At 36.7% G+C, this 21506-nt stretch overlaps 2 protein-coding genes across 3 annotated transcripts; both read right to left on the bottom strand.

Annotated features, from left to right (window-relative positions):
- Nucleotides 1-738: 738 nt before the first annotated feature.
- fam169ab (family with sequence similarity 169 member Ab) lies at nt 739-17817 on the bottom strand. 2 transcript variants are annotated; one of them, XM_079846796.1, is made up of 14 exons: nt 17469-17770; nt 12154-12290; nt 10881-10980; nt 10667-10752; nt 9476-9647; nt 8369-8548; nt 6644-6766; nt 6303-6397; nt 5734-5776; nt 5529-5646; nt 4692-4851; nt 4272-4436; nt 3590-3784; nt 745-3499 (listed from the first exon to the last, which is right to left on the bottom strand). In XM_079846796.1, the coding sequence occupies exons 2-14, from the start codon at nt 12286-12288 to the stop codon at nt 2861-2863; spliced, it is 2211 nt and encodes a 736-aa protein (XP_079702922.1). In that variant the 5' UTR covers nt 12289-12290; nt 17469-17770; the 3' UTR covers nt 745-2860. The 2 variants fall into 2 exon arrangements, with proteins under 2 accessions (XP_079702921.1, XP_079702922.1); XM_079846795.1 differs by having other exon boundaries at nt 739-3784; nt 17469-17817.
- Nucleotides 17818-18892: 1075 nt separating this feature from the next.
- Nucleotides 18893-21302, bottom strand: LOC307145091 (beta-1,3-galactosyl-O-glycosyl-glycoprotein beta-1,6-N-acetylglucosaminyltransferase 4). The gene has a single exon (XM_079847916.1). The coding sequence runs from the start codon at nt 21240-21242 to the stop codon at nt 20061-20063; it is 1182 nt and encodes a 393-aa protein (XP_079704042.1). The 5' UTR covers nt 21243-21302; the 3' UTR covers nt 18893-20060.
- Between the last annotated feature and the right edge of the window lie 204 nt (nt 21303-21506).

Raw genomic sequence — 21506 nt, 5'->3', positions numbered from 1 at the left:
TGCATACAATATATGCAATAGTGGTATGATAATTTGTTTCTACCATAGATGCGTACATAACACAACATGTTAACTTATCATAATACAATCACAGACATAAAAAAACGAGAGCATAAAACTATACGTTAGTGATATCAAATGTTTTAAAAGGCTTGTTACATTTTTTAGCTTTATATAACTTTAATAAGGACTGAAAATATATATTTTTAATAAATTATATTTATACTTTTCAAAATATTTGTAAATATTTCATATAATATAATCATTAAATTAATTATTTAACGTTTCCTTGAAAATATTTCAAACTACATTAATAGTACATGCAATAGCAATATTAAATGTTTTTATTAAAAGTGTTTTGGCTAGTAATGTTTTATCTATTTTAGCTGTAACATTAATGATGACTGAACATAAACAAATTAATTGTTTTAAATTATATTTCTTATTCTAAACACTTTGTTATTAAATCAGTTATTTAATACATTTTATTGTATTATTTAATACATTTAACTCAACTACAAGATTTTTTTATTTTTTTTGCATATTGCATTATTTAACGGTTTAATGTGGCTATCAACATTTGATCTATTCTAGCTGTATATCTTTAATGATGACAAAATAAACTCCAATAAATGATATTTCTAATTTTCGAAATATCTGTAAATATTTCAATACATTAACATAATACAAAAAATAATTAACTTAAAACCAAATGATAAATTACAAACAACTTTTTTTTTTCTTTCTCCAGAGGTTTTACCCTTTTAACACATTCTAATTTTCCCACAGCAGCCCAAATTCTCCTCTCAAGCGCAGCCCGACCATCCAGAATCCTCTGTAACCTCTCACCTCCACCTGCTCAAACCTCCTGCGTTGTCACCTCTCCTATCACCCTCTCGAAATCTGCCTCCCCTCTCCTCTCCTGCACACTTCCTCATGCGCACAGCCTCTCCTCGCTGTAGCCTGGGGCTGGGAAATCCTATTAGCCTTTACCATGGGAGAGAGCAGGAGACACATCATTAATTACACACACAAACCCACTCCTGACAGTGCCAAGCTTAATCAGCCAGGACCATAAAACACACACACACAGAAGCTAGTGCGCCCACACCACATACACACAGACGTACATGCAGGTACACACACACACACACACTTGCAGAGAGATATAAACCATATAAAATTCAAAAGGTGTGAAATATGCATAAAGAGGTGGACATCTTTGTGTTTGGTTTACATCTATTTCTCTGAAAACCTATCAAAATATCCCTTAACCAATTCTCTTTTAAGATTAGCAATGTTACACGCATATAGTCAAATGAAAACCCCATATTCAAAAGATGTGGAAATTGCCTAAAATTTGCTAAAATGGATAAAAGCAGGAAGAACAAGGTATGGTAAGGCAGAGGAAGCCAGCTGGGCGGCTTTTGTTAGAAAACACAAAAGAGGCGGAACATGCACTCTGACAAACCTTGCTTAGTAAATGATTGGCACTGAAATATCATTCAACCCTACAGCTGTAGAAAATCACTCTGCCTCATCCATATGTGTATGTTCACACAGAGCATTAATATTTATGCACTTGTGTGAAAGAAACTGGGTTGAAAAAACTGAGGAGGACAAGGAACATATACAAGAAAGGTATTTATTTACTACAGGAAAATCAGTTTGAGAAAACTACTCCAGAAAAATATAGCTCAAACACCTAAAACAAGTAAATAAAGTTTAAAGCACTAAAGATTCTGATCAAAATGCTCTACTTTTCCTCTCAACAAAAAGCATGACCTTTGACTCCTTTAAGTTGAGAGAAAATCTGGAAGAATTCACATAAAATGGTGATTTCTAGTGTTCTTTCACATTTTCACCTGATATAAAATGCAAGCAACCGTCCTATTAACAGTGAGAGAACGGTGAAGACAAACAACCGTCTTGAAAGAGTGTGAACAGACTCCAGCAATGGCTTTTTTTTTAGCATCCAAGTGCGCCCTCATGTGGTCGCCCATATTAACCATGGAGTGTTAAAACTCAAACTGTAACAGTGCGAGATTCTTTCACAGCTTAAACAAAATATGGATGTGAAATATGTCATTTGAGAACAAGTGGGTTAAGATTTTTAGGGGGGGGGGGGGGAAATGTGAATTTTAGAATTTAAAAAAGGTTAATTGAATTTAGGACGAGAACAATTCTAACGGCGTCAACACAAATCTTGATATTACATTTCTTAAAGGGATAGTTCACCCAAACATTTAAATTGTCATATTTACTCGTGTATGTATGCATGGACATGCACATTTATTCACATTTTGTGAAAACACAAAAAAAACTGTAATTATCACGTGAAATCGCAGAAGGGTTTCCTTGAAACCTTACTGTTTGAGGAGACAATTAAAACTCAAATGGTTTTTAATGTTTAACACTTGTAAGAACTTGAAATAATCACAAAATCAGAAACAATATTAGTTAAACTCAATTAACTGCACATCTAATATAAGATCTTCACATTGTAACTGGGAAATTATGGGTAATTCGCAAGCTTAGCTGCTTTTTTTAAGCAGTGGATCAGTAAATAAGTCAATTATAAAGGTAAATCAAAAGAAAAGTGATTAAAAATCAGTTATAACTGTTAGCAGTCAGTACTGTAAATGCTTACGACATACTAACATAAACTACTGCCTATTTTTGTTTGAATTTTGTCTTTTAGTATTAAAACAAAACCTAAACCAAAATCTAGATGTTGTAAACAACACTTGTTACAAGTATAAAAGACGATCAACACGCTCTATTCCAGTAGTGCTGCTAACTTTCATACTGTGTTTTTTTGTAATGTAGTGGAGTGGAGTGTCATGAAGAATGAATGTACTCAGTTTTTACTGCGTCTTTTTGCTTTTGTGGGTGTGGACTGGATCACTCTGGTTTTCCTCCGCAACACTCTCCTGTCAATCACCGGAGGCTCTTCCTCATCTTCAGAATTGTGTTTGGCAGCTTCATCTTCCTCTGTGCTCCCCTTCTCCTCTTCAGTGCTTGTGAGATTTTCCTCCTCCTCCTCCTCTTCTTCATCAAACTCCTCATCGAGCACCTGTACGACCACAGCTTTGCTCAGTCTACCGGATGTGCGCTTGGGTGTTGGCGGGACTGGTTTGCCCCTGCCTCCTCTGAGAACTCGAACCCCAGGAGAAGAATCGTGAGTTTCGTCTGAGCTTTTCCCTTCATCATCATCTTCAGTGGTGACGGTGTCCTCCTCTTCTTTCTGTTCATCTTTTTCATCAGTCTCAAGTGATTTCTCTTCCTCTGGCCCCTCTTTTTCAGAGTTCTCCGTGGCAGGCTGGCTTTCCTCTGTCTCAAGTGGCTCATCAGAGGCCGTCTCATCTTCTAGGTTCATAGTTGGCCCCTTGGTCTCTATAATAACCTCTTCTTCACCTGTAGCACTGGGAAAAGTGTCCGTCTCCTCCTCTGGAGCTTCTTGCTCAGGAACGGCTGGTTCCTCTGAAGCCTCACTGTCCTGCACAGAGGAAACACACTCAATCAGGTCAGTCTGAAGGACTGGAGCCTCAGGAACAGCTGGTGGATGAGTGTCCTCAGTTTCCTCAACTGCAGAAGCTGCTTCCTCTTTAACTGCAGGAGTTACTTCCTCATCCTGTTCCTGCTCAACTTCCCCTTCCTCCTCAACAGGAAGAGCAACTTCTGCCTCTGCTTCCTGTTTCTCCTCAGCAACAAGTTCTTGTTCGATCTGTTCCACCCCTTCAGATGGTTCCTCAGACTCCTTAGGTGTGTCGATGATGTCATCCTTCATAAGACAAATGGGATAATGGTGAATGTGTTTAGTTCTAGTCTAATATGAAGGAGTAACATTGAAGCTCTTAATCATCATCAAAAAAAAGAAGTAGTAGTGTCTTGAGTACGTTTTCAACTTTGCATTGCCCACATGACAATATTAACGTTATATGTTCTTTATTAAGCATTTAAGATTAGCCAGTTTTTTAAAGAGTTTCCACAAAAATATTGAACACCACAACTGTTTTCTTTTAACATTGACAATAGTAAGTAATGTATCTTGAGCAGCAAATAAGCATTTTAGAATGGTTTCTGAAGAATCATGTGACACTGAAGACTGGAGTAATGTTTTGCCATCACAGGAAACAATTACATTTTAAATGTTAAAATAGAAAAGAGACATCTTACCAAGTTCAAACTTTGCAACAGTAGCGTATACAGATTGCTCAAACCATTGCAACATTTCAACCTTGACCTCATTCCTGAACTAAATAGCTTACCTGTGCTTCTTTCTCTATCTCCATCTCCTCAGCAGCGCCATTTTGGATGACAGCTTCTGGCTCTAGTGGGCATACTTGGTCGGCCTGTGCATCCTCTGATGTGTCTGCTGACCTCTCAACATTCACTTCCTGGCTGTCACTTATTTCTCCATTGACTTCTGCCACCTTTAAAGAGAGACATAGAAATTGTATACCTGAGGTTTGGGTGTGCACATATTTGCATGTGTAAAAGTTTGCATCTCTGGTACACAAAACATGCCGTTCCACAATTGTTTTATGAACCACAAACATCATTTACATTGACAACCATTGTTTGTCAACTTGTTTGTCCTTACATTTTATACTAAACTAATGATGAAGTAATGTACCAGATAAGACATCCAACAAAGGTTGCCGGTGTGTTTAGCCCCCGTCCCTCACCAGAATTTCTGTGTCTGTTGCAGGAGCCTCGGCGGCCACGGCCTCCTCCACCTGGACTGAGGTTCCTTCTTCTTCTTGTTCTCCATTTTCTCCATCCCTGTGTTGTTTAGTCTCAGGTACAACAGCATCAGGTTCTGTCTCTGCTTCTGGTTCAACCAATCTAAAGACAAATTACAGATTTTAAATGACATAAAAAGACAATAAAAATAATCCAATCCTACTAGATGTTTTACATTATATTTGTGGTACAAATATAAACAGTTTTCAACATTAATTGAGCAGAAAAATCAGCATATTATAATGATTTCTGAAGGATCATGTGACACTGAAGACTGTGTAATGATGTAATGATGCAGGAAATTCAGCTTAGAAATAAATGACACTGGAAAATATATTAAAATAAACTTTTACTAGACAGTATTACTGTTTTTACTATATTTTTTATTAAATAAATGTAGCCTTAGTGAGCATATAAGAGACTACTTTCAAAAACATCTCACAGACCCCAAAATTTTGAATGGTACTATATCATGAACTAACACTAAAAATAATGTTAATTTATACTAATACATTAGCTGTGTTTATGTGGTTTTCAGGGTGGTTTGGGTCACTCATTCCTTCATTGCATGTCTATGGGATTTTATTCCACAGTAAAAAATGCTTTTCTTGTACTATATTTTATCCTGTCAGAATTTAATATCAACAGTTTACTATCATACCCATGGCAGAGGGAGTCATTTTAAGAGCCCATCTGATGCAATGTGATATTAAGCATTTGATCTCAGTGGCACACATGAGTAAATCCCCATTACTGCAATCTTGAGGGGTTTTAGAGACCTGCTCATTTTTTCAGGTTGGTTCTCCACGTCACTCTCTTCTGGTTCTTCCCTCTGCCTTTTCTTTTGTTTGCATTCGATGCTCCGCGTACGTGTGGAAATGGGCAAGTCGTTAATTTCTACAGCGAGAGGAAGAAAGAAAAAAAGGTTTTTAAAACCCACTAGAATTTAGCAGGAAAGGGTGTTTTTAGAACAAATCTTCAAACCTTCTGCTACTGTAAGATGTTTGTTGACAACCACCACATCTTCCTGTAAAACCAAAATTAAAACAAGTCACTCTTTTCAGTCAAGGGTTAAACGATTCTTTAAATATCTACACGTAAATATTTTATTTCACATGCAGAGAAGAAAAAAAAAAAAGCGCAACAAAGTAGGAATGTGATAAACTACATATTTGTTGTATGAACAACTCATTTAAAAATATCCACCAGAAACCACCAGTTAGAATGTTTTTCTTAGCAATATACTGATGCTAAACACAAACATTCAAACGTGTAACTGACAAATACTTAAGTTAGAATAAATAGTCCTTTAAAGTAAAAAATCATAATCCTCAAAACACATAATAAAGACCTAAATATTATTAATAAAGGGACCATTGCTATGAGTTGGTGATCTGAAGTCATACAGCGTCTTGTATTAAGGCGTTGAATGCTTTAAATGGGATACATTAGAGATATAAATTCTCTGAGGTACGGCATGTCTTTAGCCTTTTTACTCAAATATTAAAGCTAAAAAAAACATCTAGATATCAAGATAGGATCTTCAAATTTACTGTGATGTCCAGGCAGCTCTCCTCAGTCATCTCCACCTCATTAACTGCAACCTCTCCATTTTTGCCTTCCTCTGCTGCCCATGAGCTATTGTTACCTGTATGGAGACAGACACAAACAATAAACCTAATATCTAACCTATAAATCAACTGTTGTTGTTGTGAAATTTAGCTGATAGTGTGATGTTACTTGCAATGAGCAATGAGATATACACTGGTAAAGGCTGGTATTTTTTGAAAAAAATCCTACAGCTAAAAATGCTAGTATTTTAGCAGGAATCTCAAAGTAATATTAGAGGGTCAGTGACGTATTCGACCCAGGCAGAGCCATTGCAAAAGCTTACATTGCAGTATCAAAGAGCCAAGTTTGCTTGCCACTTTCACTTTCTGGTAGGGACCTCCAACTCCTTCCACCTCCCACAGCAGATCCACATCGACTGGGTACTTGCTCAGGTACTGTCTGCATACTGGAGAACATCATACTCATCAAAATTCTTTTTATACACTTAGTAAACATATTATAGAATTTTTACTTTATAATTATAATAATATAAAGTAAAAGTAAATAATGAAATATACACATTTAAAATACAATACAGTATAGGGTCAGTAAGATCTTTTTTTAAAGAAGTCTCTTCTGCTCACCAAGGCTGCATTTATTTGATCAGAAATACAGTAAAACAGTAATATTATGAAGCAAGCAGCCATTAACGGGGCCAAGCGCAAAGAAGACAACAAACCATGCCAACATGTCTGGGAGTGTCAGACCAACTGCAACAATGAGCAATTAAAGACATTTTAAGATGATCAAAAGATTAAAAAAATCATATATACAGTCACTAACAATATGATTTAGGCCTAATGGTTTGTCACTTTTGACCAATAGGTGAAAAAAGTAGGTTTTAAAAGAAAATAAAGATGGCGGACAGGAAGTTTGGCTGACTATGGCAAAATTGGTATCTATGTTTTCGGCATACCCCAAGAAATCTATTAAGACCTATTAAGTCATTACAATAGGCAAATTTATTCAAAAGTTATTTGCATTTTTGAAAATTTTGTTATAGCTTTTTTACCACAAGGTTGCGATGCCCCGAAACTTTTTGAGTACCTTCAAGGCATGGTGCCGATGACTCATAACGAGTTTCGTAACGATACGCTAATACGTTCATAAAGTATAGCATTTTATATCACAATACTGTATTGAAGTCAATGGCAATTTCATGTTTTGTTCTATTATATCGCCAAAAAGAGGCACAATCCCACTATTTCTTTTTATGTGTCCTCAGAGTGAGCCCATACATGTGTGTGTCAAATTTGGTGAAAATATCTCATTTCGTTTTGGAGTTATAGACATTTATATGAATAAACACAAAATAAATTATCCACACCTGACTTTGTTTGCATTTTCTTGCCATTTACTATTACTATTTTGACATTTGGGCATTAGTGTACGACCAACGACCTATGTTTCCGAACGTCCTACGGTGGTTTCGTCTCGATCTGTGTAACGGTTTCGAAAATATTGCCAAATATTTTTTAAGTGCTAAAGCACAACGCTACACAAACCTTAAGGCGAAACCTAGCATGTTTGGTATCGTTGGATTCGGCAAGGATTCCTGAATCTCCCGTGAAAATAAGTCAACCACACCCAGAATTATAAGCATTTGAAAATGAAATTTTACCACTAGGTGGCGCTGATAATAATAACAACAAAGAAAAGCCTGCAGAACCAGCTCAGAAACAAAGAAACTCGTCCATGGAAACACAATCACAGAAGATTATGACTTTCCTAACTGCCCTATTGGGACTTACTCTGCACTTTAACTGAGTTTTGCTTCGAGTGCCATTTTGATAACATTTAGTTACAGTGACCAGTTGTGTTTGCTGTTGACATTACTATTCTCAATATAATAATAATAATAATAACATTGTGGTGTTATTATTGCGCTGATAATAATAATAACATTGTGGAGTCATTTGATTACTAAAGTTCAACACCGTGACCCTCATTCAAATGTTTTTTCCTTCCTTGTAGAGAGGCATACAAAAACGTGAAGCAGATGTCTTACCCTTTTGCATTGCCAATGTTAAAGGGTATTTTAAGCCTAGTTCATCATCTTTAAAAGAGTCCACAAAGTCCTCCAACATCTGCAAGCCATGACCGTTACCCCGGTGATCCTTCCGCACAAATATAGAGTCCATGACTGGAAGTAGGTAACACTGGCTCACAAAGGTATTACACAAGCTACCTGTGGATGAGAATGAACACAGATGGAAGAAACATCTGGAGCAAAACCACTGCATGTTTCACTGGTTTCCATCTACAATACCAGCAAAAAATAGTTTAGATCTTAATCTTGAACAGTGACTACTTATATTTACTACCAGTAAAAATTATATTGGATAATAATAATATCCAATATAATTACCCACATAGAGTTATAGCCATTCCACTACATAAGAAAAAGAATCATGCTTTGGCAAGTCACAATTATGAAAAAAAGAAAAGAAAAAAAAGTACAAAATTGTGAGATAATGTCATAATTATGATATAAAAATACCGAATTATGACATAAAAAGGTAAAAAATTATGTAAGTCATAATTATTACACAAGTCGAAATTAAGATCCCAAGTCATAGTTATGACATAAAAAGCCTAAATTATGGCAATCATAATTGTGACACTAACAAATATATGGCGTCAAAAATATGACATACCAAGTCATAATTATTAGATGAAAATTAAAAGGTGCTATTCCTGTTTTGGAATTTAAATTTGAAAATTAAAAGGTGCCATAACTGCCTTCTCATAATTGACTCAATGACTATTTATGAATTTATCAAAGCATGATTTTTTTTCCTTATGTGGCAGAAATGGTATTTTAAATGACTGCTTCTAGGTCTATCAAATCTTTCACAGGATAATGATAATAATAATGTCGATTTTTTTAGCAGTCTTTTAACCTTCTTTTACAAGCCCAAAATCTTTAGTCCTAGGCCACATTACAGAATCTTATGAGCTTGCCTTCTTACAAGCTAGGGCAACACCTGGTTTTATATCTCACTCATCCTTTAATGAAGACACTATAGATTGTTTATGATGTAAACTTACACAGGAGGGAAGAATGAGCAATGCATCTACCGCACTGCCACACTCTCCTGGGAGAAGGACTGACCTTTAGATTTGACAGAGTAGAAGCCCACCGCCTCTCCATTCGTCCAGAGGATTTTGGCAAAGGCATCTTCTCCGTGGCACAGGAACGGCACCTCGTTTGAACCCATTTCCGCCGTCCGGTAAATGATGCGGTTCAGCACATATAAGACTATCCTCTCGCCCACAGACCTTACCTGCCCAAACACAATTATACACAAAAGAGAATTAATGGTGTTTGAGGAACATTAGGTTTGCATGTGGCTTTTCGGGCCTTAAAGTCATGATGTAACAGAAGAAGTGGCATCTTTTCTTCTGTATTGTGATGTATGCATTTATGTGAAACTCTGTGTAAGAAAGAAGTTAAACTGGACTAAATATTGGAGAAGTCTGGCATTCGACACCAGAGTGAAGCCTGTCGTTTTACTGAAAGATTATGACATTTTGATTAAAAATTACAAGTAAAAAAAAATAAAAAAAAAGGAAAATGAAACATTTGCATGGATGACTTGTTCACAATAAGATTGATAGCATGCATTTAGAAAAAAGATGATTTTTCATCTCATGCCGACTTTAAGCAACAGGTGTACAACGTAATGCAACAGTCGAGTAATAAAGATGACATTCCTGCAGAAGATCCAGTCTGTCTCACAGGATATTACAACACATGGAATGTGTTACGCTACACAGCACAGTGGAATGAATGAATACAAGCCCAAAAAAGATGAGTGCATTGTGCATTTTTGAGTGAGTGAGAGAAAGAGTGCCTATGTGTACATTTAGAGAACTATTTCAGGATCTTGTTGTAAGGAATTATGAAAGCAAGCCCATGTATGCAAAGCATAGAGTCTGAGACAAAGGCTCACTGTTCAGCAACAAACTACTGCCTGTTTGCAATTATTTGTTTGGCCAAACCACTACATTTCACTCCTCAAACACTCACTATTGTTTCCTCTTCTCTCACTATAATTAAACATTCACACACATACCAAAACACATTTTATATATATATAAAAACACAAGATCATCGTAGGGGTGCTTGAGAACATTTGCAAGTCCTTAACAAGGCCTCAAAGAAAATGCCAGATTCCTGTCTTAGTGAACTTATTTTAGTTGGCAAATAAGCAACCTTCTAAATAGACACTGTTCAAAGTACAAAAATGTGTCTGAATAATTTCATCAAAAAACAAAACCATTCCAAAAAATTAAAGATTACCTTCGCAAGGCCTTCTCTTGTAGGATTTGACGTTCTGAGAATATCTTCCACTGTGTACCACTGATCAGCCAAGAACAATGCCACAGCTAAGATAAAAAAAACAAGAAAAGAGAGAAGAAGAAGAGGAATAAAGAAAAATAGTCTAAGAAACTGACTATCCTATAAGTCCATCCAAGATGTTATCATAGGTAAAAGGGGCAAGAAAATGGGTTACCTGTGAACTGGTCCTCAGGAGCAAACAGAGCCAGGACTTTGTGTTTGAGGTTGGTTCCATAAAGAGGAACAAACCCGACATTGGCAGGACTGATTCGGATCTAAAAGAGCCAGAAGCACAGGATTCTTAAAGGAATTTCCACATTTAAAAAAAAAAAGTGATTTTAAAAAAGCACTTACATTAATTAGGGCTGCACGATTAATTGTATTTTAGTTGTGATAATGATATCTGCTTCTCTAAAAATAACCGTTGCAATATTGCTGGTTATTTGTCGTGAAAACGTTTTGACAATTTGTCAGTTCCGTTATCTTGAATTGGTAACCAGCCTCCACTAACTTTACTGCTTGCGGTTGTCAGATGTCAAGAGCGTACAGTCGTGCTCAAAAGTTTACATACACCTTGCAGAATCTGCAAAATGTTCATTATTTTAACAAAATAAGGGATCATACAAAATGCAAGTTATTTTTTATTCAGTAAAAAGGTGGGGGGGTTTTTCACTTTTGAACAGGATGATGTCATCCAGATTTTTCTTATTTTGTTTAAAAAACTTTTTTTTTCTTCATTTAGTACTGCCCTTCGGAGGCAACCTAATGTTTCCCGGAAGACAAAATAAGTACAATTTACATTGTTCTTCAAATTCCAAAAGTTCTTCAAGTTCCAAAACCCCCCAGCCAGTCTGTCTCTTACCCCTTTTGATAACTAGACTATAATAAATGTGTGTGTGTGTTAACTTTCTCTGGAATATCTGAATATTAATGGTGATTATTAATCGTTATTATATTTTTAGGCAAAATAATCGTGATTATCAGTTTAATCACTATCGTGCAGCACTGACATTAAAGGGTTAGTTCACCCAAAAATTTAAATTCTGTCATTTACTCACCCTCATGTCATTCCAAAACCCTTCGTTCATCATCTTGTTCCCACGCGTCAAGCAGATTCGGTTGAGCTTCCGTTTATGATCGCTGATCAATGTTTATATGTGAATAAAAGCCTAAATTCAATATGTTCATCATATTAAGCGATCGAGTCTCTTCAGAAAATGTGGACTAAACCTCTCAATTCATATGGATTAGTTTTACGATCTCTTTATGAACTTCTTGAAGCGTCAAAGTGTCAGTTGCATAGCCGTCTATTGAGGGATAAGAAAGCTCTCAGAAGATGAACGAAAGTGAGTAGGGTGAGTAGTTAATGAAAGAATTTGAACTAACCTTTTTTAGTTTTGGTGAACTAACCTTTTAATTTTTCAGAACAAAACTTGTGTATTATTTACCTTTCTGGTGCTGGGCAGGGTAAGATAATGTGTGTTATCTGGGTTGCTGTAAATCAGTTTGTTCATGTAGCTCTGGGCAGAACTTTCCAAATCCTCATGTCTCCCAGACACCAACACATCTACAGGGAACTCCATCCCTGCAGGGGTCAGAGGTCACAAAAATGATGCAAAAATACAAATTCCTCAATAAGACAATAACGTCAATTGTTTTTTACTGATCACAGTTTAAACCCATATAGACTTTTTTTTAAATCTCATATAAAAAATGTATCTCATATAATCAGAATGTGTACAGAATAATTAATTGGTCATAAGGGATGTTTACATGCTTGTAAGTGTGATGTGCATCTCTACTAATTGGATACTGATCGGTCATTGGTCATAAGGGATGGTAATTGGTCATAAGGGATGACCAATGAGCAATGACCATAAGGGATGTTTACATGCTTGTAAGTGTGATGTGCATCTCTACTAATTGGATACTGAAATCAAGGTTTTGCTTCATTAAAACTCAACACTTCCACTCAAACAGCTTTCACACTAACTCATAATTCCCTGCACATACTATTTCGACCATATACAAACCTAAAAAAATAAATACACAAACACATTTTATCCAAACAAAGCGGAGACAAAACACAAATTCATAAACAGTGTCTCTGTTCCAACAGTGCAGACACTATCCTGAACATCACAGTTGGCTGCTGTCCATCCTCAGCTGGCCTCAATGAATCCCTCTCAACAACTATCTGTGTCACACTGACAATCAGACCGAACAGTAGTGCGCACACACACACAAATTCCCAATCACATTTACACACACCCAGGCAAGCTTTGATGCTTAAAAAAAAAAAAAAAATTTTCATCAAAGGCCAGGGATGAGTGTAGGTGTCCATCAGAGCACCATGAACCATGATCGACCACTTTTTTATTTGCCATAGAATTTATGATACAATGTTCTTCTCTTGTTACAATGTTCGAGACTTTAGAGCTGTGACTTTCAAGGACGCGGTGCACATACACAAGAAATCAATATTACATTTATCCTTACAAGCACATCCCACACAGTCACACCGCACATCCCACACACATCAGCCTTGAGCCACAAAAACCCAACCAGGCACCAAAACACACCAACACACCCATCATATCTGGCATTCTTCCAGTGGAATGCATGATCTCTTTACATCTGCCAGAGGGGGACGCACCACAGGACCTGAGGCTCGGCCTGCACACGATCAGGGAAACCAACTTATGTTATGTATCATGCAAATAAATCAAGGATCATAGCGAGACAGAACGCACAAAAAGAGTTCAAGTTGGCATGAAACGGAAGGCATGATTTTGTCCATCAGGAATTGATTGGATCATTGTTTTGCTACTGCTGTGATCTCATCTGAGTGACAGGCTGTCACGCCCTAGCGCCAGTAAACGTGTCATCTTCTTTCAGATGAACACAGTCGGAGTTAATTTAAAAAATATCCTGGCTCTTCTAAGCTTTACAATGGAAGTGATTGGGGGGTGAGATTTTGAAGCCCAAAAAACTGCATCGATCCCATCATAAAAAATAATCCATACGGCTCCAGGGGGTTGATAAAGGCTTTCTGAAGCGAAGCGATGGGTTTTTGTAAGAAAAATATCCATATTTAAAACTTTAAACTTATAACTAGTTTCCGGCAAATGGCCGTATGCAGCGATTTGCTGCGGAAGAGTAACCCATTACATCCATTACGCATGATGTGATGACGAACGTGGAAGCGGAGAGGATAGCCTAGAGCAAAACGAAACACCGGTCACAAATTAGAAGTCTAAAATGAGGATTTCGATATAAGAGAAAAGGAGCTTGAGTTTGTTGCACAGCCCTATATGTTTAAACCGTGGGAGGCGTCTAAGCTTACGACACTACGTCATACATCGCGAGTTACTCTTGTGGCGCAAGTCGACTTGAGCAGTATGCGTACGGTCATCTGCCGGAAGCTAGTTATTATAGCTAATAAAGTTTTAAATATGAATTTGTTTTTTTCACAAACACATTCAGAAGGTCTTTATTAACCCCCTGGAGATATGGATTACTTTTATGATGGATGGGTGCATTTTTGTTGGCCTTCAAAATCTCACCCCCCATTCACTCCCATTATAAAGCTTGGAAGAGCCAGGATATTTTTAAATAGATCTCATATTGTGTTTGTCTGAAAGAAGATATATACACCTAGGATGGCTTGAGGGTAAGTAAATCATGGAATAATTTAAATTTTTGGGTGAACTATCCCATTAATGTAATATACTTGCATTTGCATTATCCAACTAATATCATATAAAAAGACACATTTTTTAATGCTCTCACTTTTGATTTACTGTTCAATGTAGGTTTAGCATCGGTCAAAATTTAGTTCATTAATGTGTGCAAAAGCTAAAACCAATCAATAGCATGTTGTGCAGCGCCGCATGTTGCGTAACAGCTGTCTACAGGAAAGGCCGGAAATAAACGGCTGGGGCCCCCAGCACACTACACTCTGCTCTCAGTGTAGAATGTATAGAATGTGCTCAGTTACTGAGCAAACGCTCTGATATGCAGACAGAGAAAGCTTTGTCAGCTAGAACTTAAGGCATGCACACATAATGTACACATACAGGACTTTTAACTCAAGTATTTCTAAGTATAATAAGCTAAATAATTCAGGATGCACTAGGCTATTGGATGTTTGGGGTAGGTAAGATAAAAAAATAAAAAAAATTGTGAACGATTTTTAGTGCTCTTTTTTTTTTTTTTTTAAAGAAAGATTTAAAGGAAAATTGTTTATCTAACATAGAAATCTTTTGTAACATTATACATGTCTTTGAATCACTTTTGATCAAGTTAATGCATCCTTGCTGAACAAAAGTATTCTTAAAAAAAAAAACACCCCCAAACTCCCCAAAGTGTGAAAAAAATGTACAAGCAGAAAAAATGATAGCGCATAGAACTCTAAAACCAGTGAAAATGTCTCTTCCTTAAAACACACACTATGTTTGCAACTAAGCACATATGGAGTCTAGCATTCCAAACTACCAGGGGTCTCGCTTTGGCCAAAATGAAAGCAACCCCCAACTCTTGAGTGAAGCCAGCAATCCGAAACTCCTTACAATCCTGTGTCTACAGCCATGGTTCACGACGAGGGCTTTTTGAATCTATTCTTGCCTCTGTTGTAGTATCACGCACACGCAAGCAGAGCAGGTAAAGCCAATTAACTTAATCAATCCAAAGCTAAAATCAGCAGGAAGGGTTATTAGTGCATTACAGCCACTGCACATGGAAGGGAAGTCATGTTGATCTAAGGCTCAGATAAAAAATGTTTTTTTTAAATCTTAAGTTGCTGATATAGTCTCTTTTATAAATTAAAAATAGTAGAGGCCTAGTCATCTGACCTGAACATGAAATGGCTGGTCGTAACACACGAGCAGACAGTAAAGACTGTGTGAATGTGTGCGTGATCGCCACAGCTATCCTTAGGCTACATGATAACATGTGAGCCAATTCACCCATTCTCTCATACCGTGTCAGATAGAATTAGTTGTCAAGCACAAAAAGAAAATTCTGAAGGCAGTGTCTCATGGTTAATCGACACTTACGCTGACAATTGAGGTCAAAGGCTATTAAGACGACGCAAAACATGTTTTACTAGTTCCTAAATGCTATGCCACTGTACATATTTTGAAAAAATGGAATTAAAAAATGACAGTCAAAGTTGAAAACTCAAACTAGAGTGAAAGGAGATATAACAGACGGTGGAAAGATCCTGTTGTCATAAAAACAAGGAGGGTGTGTGAGAAATGTGATGTTTCTGAGGGAAGGGAGAGTTGTTTGAACTCTAGTGCTGGATTGAACAGGTTTGGTCAAAAAGGACATGACTAGAAAGCAAAACTACACAATAACTTGGAGATGAAAGTTTGTTTGAATTGTTTGAATCAGAGTTCAAAGCCAAAACAAAACTGATTTTAACACATTTTATCGAGACAATTAAAATAATTTGTTGATCACACGTAGATGCACTTACAGTGATTGGTTAACAAATCGAACTACATTAAATTGTGGCATACATTTTTTTACCCTGGTGGACTGGTAAGCAAAACTAAATAATTCATGAATCTTTGAACAGAACTGCTCTCTCTCTCGATCTCTTTACTCGTTCAAAAAGAACACAATGTTCTCTTTCCATGGAAGGAGGATATGCTTTATGACACGACCACCTCACATTAAGCTCCAGTTATTGGAAAGAATCGGTTCTTTCGAACAGTTCGTTTCACAGAACCGGTTCAAAAACTGATTCATGTTTTATGATGGGCGTTTATTGTAATTGTGTGCAAGTTTTTTTGCAGCCATGATTCAGTCATACAATTAAGTTGTAAATAAATGTATTCCATTATGGTTCAGCCTACGTTAACATCTACTATTCGTAGTCAAGTCATAATTTTCACTAGTTCATTAACTCACTCATCATCGGTTCTCATGTTTGTCCCAAAGAGCACGGATCGATTCAGATCAGTTTTGTAACCGGTTCAAACTGAATCATGAAATTTGACTAAAGTTACGATTCGTTCACGAATTGGACATCGCTAGCTCCCAAATTTAGCTCCATAGACTTTATTCAAAATAACCGATAATGGTCTAAAAAAAATACAATTATAAACGAAGCATCTTTGTTTTATAATGTGCAGGATACGATTCAGACTCAGGGGGGTGTGTCAGAAAATGTGTCTAATCATGTTGCTCTACCACCAACAAAAAAACAGCGTCAACTACATTAAAAACTAGGCTACATTAAAATAAAAAAACTAAAATATTGTTTTATCACTAGGTAACCTATTACATTGAAACTCAAACAGAATTTAAAAGTCTAAATGATATAAGAGAATTATAAAGTTCATATACCCGTAATTAATATAATGACCACATTTATTGTAAAAGCACGCAGATTCAGAACTCATAAAGTAGGCTAAACACGAGTTTCGTAAAGCGCGTGAGTGCGCAAGCCCATCTTTTACCCAATATTTGTGCGCCTCACCTGAAGTCGCATGCACATTTGTTCTTTGATTGTAACAAAATGTCCACGAATATAATGCAACATTTCAACACAAAGTCTCAAATACGACCACTCTTGAGTGATTATGAAAGATACAACCGTTGAGATAGATTATTGCTAATTATATTTAATATGAGACGTCTAAATAAACTGCATCCCCCAATACTGGGCCGTGCCAGTTCAGTTCGTTTTCACAATAGGCTACTCGAGAAACTATCTGCCATGCACGCGACTGGAGGAAAACTGTCGACTCACCTTAGCCCTGCTGACGATGTGGTTTTTAAGCGTTTTAAATGTTCCTTTTTGGCGAGTTTTTTAATCCAATAGCCGATATACGCACGGAACCTCCGACTGATGTCAATAGCGTCAGCTCGGAGACGCGGATAGCCCTGCGCGCGCACCCATAGAGCTAGCTTTCTACGGGGTGTGCGAGGTCTCAAACATCTCCACAAAAAAGTAAAGGATTTGAGGAATTTACTATATTTGTCTTATGTTTAAGTGTCTTAAGAGGCAAAATATACTCCCATCTATCAAAATTCCACGAAAAAGATTGTGGTGCATTAGGTAAGGAAAGGTCAGCTTTCACAGGTTATCGTTGAATGTGACGTATAAGTGCAAGAGGATAAGTTTGTGGAGGTGTAAAAATAGACCATAGTCTTGCATTGGCTGTCAGGTTAAAGCTGGTGTCATGTAAATCTGGTGAATTTGTACAAAAATAGCTGAGCTATAATAATGGCAGATTGAGAAATTGATTATCTGAGGGAATGCACAGTATGCTTCATAACAAATTGCTTAAGAGCAACAGAGATTCTGTGCTAAAGTGCCAGACAGTTAAATAAAGTACGAAATTGCTGAAAATAAATAGGCTAAATAAAAAGATCAAACAGGCTGTAAAAAGTTTTTGAATATAATAAGGGTTATGTCCGATTTTGAATTATAGTTTTAGGTTTAATGTCCTATGTAATTTATGTATTATGATTTACGTAAGCTTAAATGGATTAAAAAGATACAAATGAAAACTAAATTGAAAACATGCTTAACATTTTTTTAACCGAAACTATAACTGAAATAAAATAAATTAAAGTTGATAAACATGACAATCATATAACAAAATTACTAAAACCTAAACTAAAATGAAAATGAAACCTGAAAACATACAAATGAACTATAACTCGAAATATTGATAAATACTATAATAGTACATACTAAAATAGCACATCAGTTGTAAACTTGCAGATATTTTAGAGAAATGTGCTGAATTGTGTCCTGTATAGATTCACATATAATGTCAGTGTTAATTAGATGTGTTATTCATCCCTTATAATAAGCAGATTACATTCATCAGTTTTAAGGTACTTTATTGGTATGACAAATATTCATACATTCATATTGTTTGAAGCTGAGATGCATGATGATATAACAATTCACAAAAATGTTGATGGTATAGGGCTGAGGACTACATTACATGCATTATCACGCTTCCTTTTTCAATTGTGTTAACTTTAGTATTGCTTGAAGTTATTTATTAGTATTTTTTGCTAGGGAAGATGTTTTAAAAGAAAGAGTACTGCAAACTGCTCAGTCGAGAGCTAATGATCATCCTATGTTTAACAATGGATCACAAAAACAAAACCAGCAGAACTTGTGGAGTGGAGAAATGATAGAATCAAAATATGAAAAATTCTTTATTTTGCCAACACATTTCCACACACGGGAAAAAATAGCAAATGGAGAAATCCATTTAAATGCAATCCAAGACAAGATTGCAAAAATCCAATCCGAGCGTTAGAACAAACCAGAGGATCAATCATATGACACACCAAGAGGCCACCAAACAAACCAAAAGCCAAGTCTCCTTTATTTATATAGCGCTTTATACAGATTGTTTCAAAGCAGCTTTACAGTGATAACAGGAAAATTATGCATTTCGGCTGTTGTTCAGCTGAGGTCAGGTCAGTGTTGATTGAGTTTCGTTGTAAAGATCATCAATTATTAAATTAGTTCATTTCATATAAAGCAGTTCTGCAAAAAGTGATGTCATCATCGTCCAGCTCAGTTCAGTTCTCATTCAACAGCATCAATACAGTCAGATCAATAATATTGTTGAATACTGTCCCCAACTAAATGGAGAATAGAAACTTTGGGAGAAACCAGGCTCAGGACAAAAGAACTGGCCAATAAACAAACACATTGTCATTATGATTCAGGCTGCAAGTCAGAATTCAGATTGAGATCTGTAGCATTCTGTAGCTGGCCATAGGGTCTGACCAACAGAGCAAAAGCCTCTTTTTTATGATAAATTATTAACCCCTATTTAATACAAAAAGTAAATATTAAAATACGTAAAAAAATAATAAGATAAATATACCTTCATATCCATGGCACAAACACATACATACACATTTTATATACATTATTTTAATTTTAAATGTCATAATTCTTAGACCCAACTTTTCATGTTTAGGAAGTAAACTTTTAAAATAAAAAACAATTAAAATTCTAAAATCCCTCTCATCTTTTTAGAATTTGGTCAGTATTAGAATTACATTCTAATCACATTTATGTTTCGGTACTGGATTTGTTATATCACCTCTTGTAATTGCACTCCTATGTTCAGTAATATGATCTTTTAGGTGACAAAAGGTTTCCATATCATTTTCACAAGGGCATTCCCCATTAAGTGCACCTTGTTGGTTTTGTAAAGTTGCACCAAGCACCATAGAACATCCTAACAGCGGTGTGCCAACGCATGCTCTATTGCTTTGTACACAGCAGGGGGCGGCAGAGAATAACTTATCCAGCCAGGCAGTCAGTATTACAGCGAACTCCAGAACGAGAACCCATTGTTTATACTTTACTCTGCACATTCAAACGTTTTTCTCCAAGCTTTTCTTCTAAACATTCCATAAGAACAGGATCCACTTTTGGATCTACTTTATTAGCAAACCAGTGGCCATAGTTTAGGAGCCATCTGAGCTCAGCAGCACCATAAACACACACTTCTCGCACATGGTCTCCAGTGCACGGTGGGTAAAGACTCTCTTCTAAATATGACCACTTCACTAGGCGAGTTTTACTTATCAGTTCTGAGATTTCAGGATCAGATCTTGGCACCTCACCTGGTACTCCAGGCACACGAACCAGAGTCGCCCAGAAATGTTCGTCAGGCGAGTATGTGTCCTCAGACCAAGCCAAGAAATCCCTGGCTAGGAAACTCCAGTGAACAAAAACCACAAATTCCCTTGAGAGAGTAAAGTATGCGCTGCCCACAAACATTTCAATGTTGTAAGGTGGTGGAGATTTCTCCTCAGAAGTGGTGACTGGTGTTTCATAGTACTCAAAATTGTCATTTTTCAGGATATGATGAACACTCCAGCGCCATTTCTTTCCTTCAGGCCGCTTGCTCTCCACCATGTTCCTGCCTTTCAACTCTTTTAGATCCGACACCAGCTCAGCGTTTGTCCGCAGTGGAAAGTCCTGACCACACAGGTTGATGACATACTTCCACTTTACCTCAGAATCTAGCAGGTCAGACAGGCAATTCAGATCCGCTTTGAGTCGTGAGATGCCTGCATACTGCACCCTCTCCAGTTTAGAGGCAATGAAGACGTTGGGGATGCAGCGGGCCAGACCTTTCATTGCTGAAATAAAGTCAGCTGAGGACTTCAGATCATAATGTATGCAATATATGTTATGCGGCATATAAATGGCCCTGAGTATCCGCTCCACAAGAGCTGCATTCTGGTGAACAACCAAAGAGTAAGCGAGAGGAAATTCACGCTCAAATTCAGTGCCTTGAATCGCATCATAGCCGTGCGTCGCAAACTGATCACAACTAGAGGTGGCATCAGCGATAGTCTGGTCAGTTGCTGATACATAGGTTTTTTGCTTGCGGATGGCTAAAGTTTTGCCCACTTCCACTGGTTCCATTTCATATATTGCTGTGCAATTAATGCCATATTGTACCATAAGCCGTGGCCTCTCAAGCACACTTTCCTGTCCTCTTCTTACTCTTAAAATTATGATCATAAAACAGCATATAATGAATGCCAGTGTGAAACAGACATTTTTCAGTTTGATGTGAAGACACAATCCTTTCATTCTGTAGGGAGAAATAAAGGCACATTACAAATTATGCACACTGTTACGCAATTTAAACATGGAAAAATATTTCAACTGTATCACACTAGAGTGAGCGTTTGATGTTGCTTTTATAAAACAGATCAATGAACTAGAAAGTTAAATAACTTACATTTTACAGACATGTATTGACAGTACAAAAAAAATTGTTTC

Source organism: Squalius cephalus (assembly GCF_949319135.1).
Source record: "Squalius cephalus genome assembly, chromosome: 17".
NCBI lineage: Eukaryota > Metazoa > Chordata > Actinopteri > Cypriniformes > Leuciscidae > Squalius > Squalius cephalus.
Note: the sequence above shows the minus strand (reverse complement) of the source record. Positions and strands in the feature narration are given on the sequence as shown.